At 36.8% G+C, this 5,132-nt stretch overlaps 1 protein-coding gene across 1 annotated transcript; it reads left to right on the top strand.

The window, feature by feature from the left end:
* The first annotated feature begins 3,693 nt into the window (after positions 1 to 3,693).
* On the top strand, positions 3,694 to 4,398 carry LOC110907158. The gene is made up of 2 exons (XM_022152181.1): positions 3,694 to 3,784; positions 3,935 to 4,398. The coding sequence occupies exons 1-2, from the start codon at positions 3,694 to 3,696 to the stop codon at positions 4,396 to 4,398; spliced, it is 555 nt and encodes a 184-aa protein (XP_022007873.1).
* The last annotated feature ends 734 nt before the right edge of the window (positions 4,399 to 5,132 follow it).

The raw sequence follows: 5,132 nt of genomic DNA, 5'->3' as shown, positions 1-5,132 counted from the left end.
TATAGGAACACACGGCAAATATAAACATTCGGATTTTGGGGCGTTACAATAAATATTCATTTTAGATCTTGGTTTAGTATGATTTTGCTGCTACTAGAGTTATTGATCAATAAACGTTCGTTTTAGATCTTGGTTTAGTATGATTTTGCTACTAGTAGAGTTATTGATGACATAACCAAGTAATTGTTAAATGTTAAATGTTTTAACTGTCAATTGACATCCTGTTTCACAAAGACTTTGTGGTGTTTCAACATACGAATTTTATTTTTTTGATACGTTTTCAGAATATAAAAGCATACTTCTTGTTTTTTCATTGACTTACTCGATTATAGTATTTTGGTGTAAGTATATTCAGGAGTTATCCAAAATTCTTTTGTATAAAACTGATTTTGTACACGAATTAAAAGATATTTCAAGGGAATTTTCAAATTATACATATACACACACAAAGCAACATGATTCTCTATGAACAAAGGTGCTAAATATTTATATGTTACCATTCACTCATTCGAACCGTTGTATCCATTCGAGTCGCGTGTATCTTATGTGATTTATTGGGTTGTATGTGTTTATTATTATAGATAAATTTAAATAAAATCTTTGAAAAAAAATTGTTTTGTTGAAATTGTTTTCAAAACAAACATTTATCGTCGTTAATGTAGCATACAATCGCATAGAAAACCCATCGTAGTGTTGAAGTCAAGAAGAAGAACAAATGTCGGGTCTGCAACAAATGAGTGGGTTGGGTTAACCATATTCGGGCGTGGGTGCGGTCAAAGTTTATGCGGGTTGTTATGAACCCGCCCAACCAACTAGCCCACTTCGAGGCCCAACATAGACTGGATGGAATTGGGGCTCGCTGAAAGGTACGTGCAGAATATAAGGAGGCGATAACCAGTTATTAAGGGATAACGAACATGATGAATATGTGTTTCTGATTTCCCATCCCCTTTCTTGTAATTTCTAAATTCCCATTTCCCTTCTGTAGTATTTTGTTAATCTCAGTTCTATTGTAATCAATTCTAAATTCGAATGGAAAATTATCATCTTCTGTTAATGATTGTTTACTTGTGAATATCAAATCACAACATTGGTGCTTTCATTGATCCTTAACGTCGATGGCTTTGGAAGATCTTGAACCACAATTACCTCATTTCACAGGCTCTGATCCTAACTCATGGATCTCTCAATCCGAGCTATACTTTCGATTTTACTCAATCTATGGTGATGAACGATTCTCATACATTATTGAAGTATTTGAGGATGGACCATTATATTGGTTCAATTCCCTGTTTCGGAGCGATGACCTCACATGGAATGATTTCACTACTGACATGGTTCACCGATTCCGTTCTCTGACCTCCACGGAAACTGCTCTCAAGGTGTTCGATGACATGCCTGATAGTATTGAAATTCACGAAATCATCAATGATGAGGTATTCGAAATCCAAACCGAATCAGTAGTTAATGTTAATGAGTCACGAGGAATGAAGGATGCTCAATTGGATATATGGGATTATAATTTTGTGCTTGAACACTTTGTAGAGGAAGAAGAAGTGAAAAAAGATGGAAGAAAGGTGAGATTTAACTCATTTTTGCAACTTGGATGTTTCTGCCTTGATTCTGATTTCTCAGCTGATTTAGAGTGTTTAGAGAGTGAGATTAGTGTGTTTGCAAAATGGAAAAAGTGTGGGAATGAGGTGTGTTATATAGGTGAGCTTAAGGTTGAGTTAGGTGGTGTTTAAATGCAAGAAACACACCTAAACAAACACAAAATTGGCCAATGGATGAAGCTGTTTAAACATTCTGCGGATCTCAAAGGCTTGCGTGTCGCGACCGAGATATGGTGTCCCCGTCGCGCAGCGCGACGGGCTGTGGTTCCGAGTCTCAAGTTTGCTTTTTGACACTTTAGCCCCTTGAAGTTTATATTTGCTAAGTTTTATGTGTTTTTAAGCATAAAAGGTATATTCCAAGGGAGTTTTATGTAATTTTAACATATGAACAAGTATGAATAAGTAATCGTAAGTGTAAATGACATATAAACTTGCGTGAAAACATATAAATTTTGTATGTATGATATGTATTCAAAAGTTTATTATACGTTTACAAGAATCAAGAACAAGGTATCAAACGTATAATGAATCAAGACGTATAAGGTGTAACGAATACTTAAGGTCTAATTTGGGATAAAACAATGGTTTTATTACAATTAAAGTCTCGGTTTTTGCAACGATAAAACGAAATACGATTTAAAAGAGGAACGAGCTTCCAAAAATAGAATTATAAGACAAACTTTCTAAATAAGTAAAGTTACGAAAAAAGCGGAGCGTTACATTTATGGACATAAGCCACCTACCATACCTTGTTCCATCTATGACTCAAGTGGCATTGCCAGTTATGAAGCCCACATGTTGGACGAAATTGCTAGTTTGCTCAATCCTTTTACATCCCTACACCTTGAGGACATGGTGTATTTTAAACGGAGGGGTAATGTTATGAACCCGTCCAACCAACAAGCCTATCCAACTAGCCCACTTCGAGGCCTAACATAGACTGGATGGAATTGGGGGTCGCTAAAAGGAACATGCAGAATATAAGGAGGCAATAACCAGAGATTAAGGGATAACGAATATGATGAATGAGTGTGTGTTTTTGATTTCCCATCCCCTTTCTTGTAATTTCTAAATTCCCATCTCCCTTCTGTAGTATTTTGTTAATCTCAGTTCTATTGTAATCAATTTTAGATTCGAATGGAAAATTATCATCTTTTGTTAATGGTTGTTTAGTTATGAATATCAAATTACAACACGGGTTGCATCGGATACTTGAGGAACATACATGTAAATTCAATTTCAAGGCCGTTGGCCATGCGATTTTAGAAAAAGAAAACCCGGTTTGTGTAGCCCATAAATTATAGACAAGAATATGATTACGCCTTTGCAAATATAATTACTGTGTATGCTTGTGTGTGTCTGTCCCGATTGTTTGAGTGTTATGTGTCTTAGGTCCAAGGCTTGATACAATACTACAATCGAGCCGGGGGTCTCACTGGAAGCAACCTCTCTATTCCTACGGGGTAGAGGTAAGGCTGTATACATCTACCTTCCTCAGATCCTACCTTAACTTTGCTATTGATGGGTTTTACTGAGTATGATGATGATGATGCTTGTGTGTGTTTTTGAGAGATGCGAAGAAGAAAGAAGAGATTTCTCAGGGTTAGTGTATGAAACTTTCGTGTAGTGAAAAAAATCATAAACCTACAAGTCTACAACACTAAACATGCATCATTTAGGTAACAATTATAACTTAAGACAGAAAAAGCCATATCGCTAAAAGTTGAATATGAGGCTAAACGGTATGGGGACCGGCCTAGGGCTGGCGGGCTCTAGCGCCAGGCCAGCACACCGCTCCCTAGGGCAGGCCCCGTCCTCTCTGGCTACACCTCAACGCCTAAGACATGCCAAAATTAAAAGAATAATGACGTTGAAAAACGCCTAGTTTTTTTAAATTGTTTGTCTCTCCTACTTTATAAATATGTACACTTTATCCCCTTATTTCAACCTAAATCTTTCCAATCTCTCTCACTTTTTTATACACTACCTTAAATTTTATAAAGTTTTAGGCATGTCCTCTTCATCATCGTGGTGTTCGTCATTATCGAGTGAGGGTGATATGTTTTTTGCGAACGCCGTAATGCCGGCAGCACAGATGATCATGGAGGAAGAGGAAGAAACGACGTCACAACCGCGAACTAGGCAAGCCGCCATAAATCGAGACCGAAAAGGTTATATTTTTTTCGTTGTTAATAATTTAGTTATATTTTTTCTGATGTTAATAATTTAGTTATATTTATTTCTCGGTGTCAATAATTTATTTAATTTATTTTTCGGTGTTAATAATTTATTTAATTTATTTTTCGGTGTTAATAATTTAGGTGTCCATGCTAGATTAGTGGTCGATTATTTTGCCAACGGACCTGTGTACATGACCGCGATGTTTAGACGTCAGTTCCGCATGAGTCGTTGGCTGTTCTTACGTATAGCAGACGACTTGGTGCGGTCTGATCCGTTTTTCACATTTCGATACAATGCTAGGGGCCAAAGGGGATTCACCACTTTAGAGAAATGTACAACGGTCATTCGCCAACTGGTATACGGGACGACACACGATTCGTTGGACGAGTATTTAAGGATGTCCAAAAGAACTACACGAGAATGTTTATACAAGTTTTGCGAATGGGTGGTGAAGCTATATAGCAAGAAATATCTGTGGAAACCAAACAGAAATGACGTCCAAAAATTATATCAAGCGTACGAAGAAAGACATGGTTTTCAAGTAATGCTCGGAAGCATTGATTGTATGCACTTGCCGTGGCAGAACTGCCCTACTGCGTGGTGAGGTCAATTTACTCGAGGCGATCATGGTCATCCAAATATAATACTAGAGGTTGTTGCATCACAAGATCTGTGGATTGACATGCTTTTTTCGGTGTTCCTGGTTCGCTTAATGACCTTAACGTCATTTACCAATCAGAGATCTTTAACGATGTTATAACAGGAACTGGTCCAGACACCAGTTTTACGGTTTCGGGGGTGGAATATAGGCGCGGTTACTATCTTGCGTTCGGAATATATCCAACGTACTCTACAATCGTTAAAACTATTCCGCATCCGACAGACGATAAAAGAAAGAATTTTGCCAAGTTTCAAGAGGCGTTGAGAAAAGACATTGAACGGTGTTTAGGGGTTAAAAAAATGGCATATCCTTGAATATCCAGCACGTGCTTTTACACCATAGAAGTTGCGATACTGTATGTGTAGAACAACAAGATTTAAACGGGAATTCTGTTCCGGTAAGTGTAGAACAACAAGATTTAAACGGGTTCTCCTTACATAACGAGTACACACATCAAAACCTTCAAGCGGACTTGGTGGGATACATTTGGAACATCGCACAAAACGAACCCAATGACGACATGCCGAATGAAGACTAGTAGTTTTTTAATTAATTTTTTTAAGTTTAGGTTGTTTTTTAATGTAAGGATTAATATTTATGTTAGGAGTTTAAATTAGTTTTAGTTATATATATATATATATATATATATATATATATTGCATATATTATTTGCCAAA

Source organism: Helianthus annuus, chromosome 14 (assembly GCF_002127325.2).
Source record: "Helianthus annuus cultivar XRQ/B chromosome 14, HanXRQr2.0-SUNRISE, whole genome shotgun sequence".
NCBI classification, from domain to species: domain Eukaryota; kingdom Viridiplantae; phylum Streptophyta; class Magnoliopsida; order Asterales; family Asteraceae; genus Helianthus; species Helianthus annuus.
Note: the sequence above shows the minus strand (reverse complement) of the source record. Positions and strands in the feature narration are given on the sequence as shown.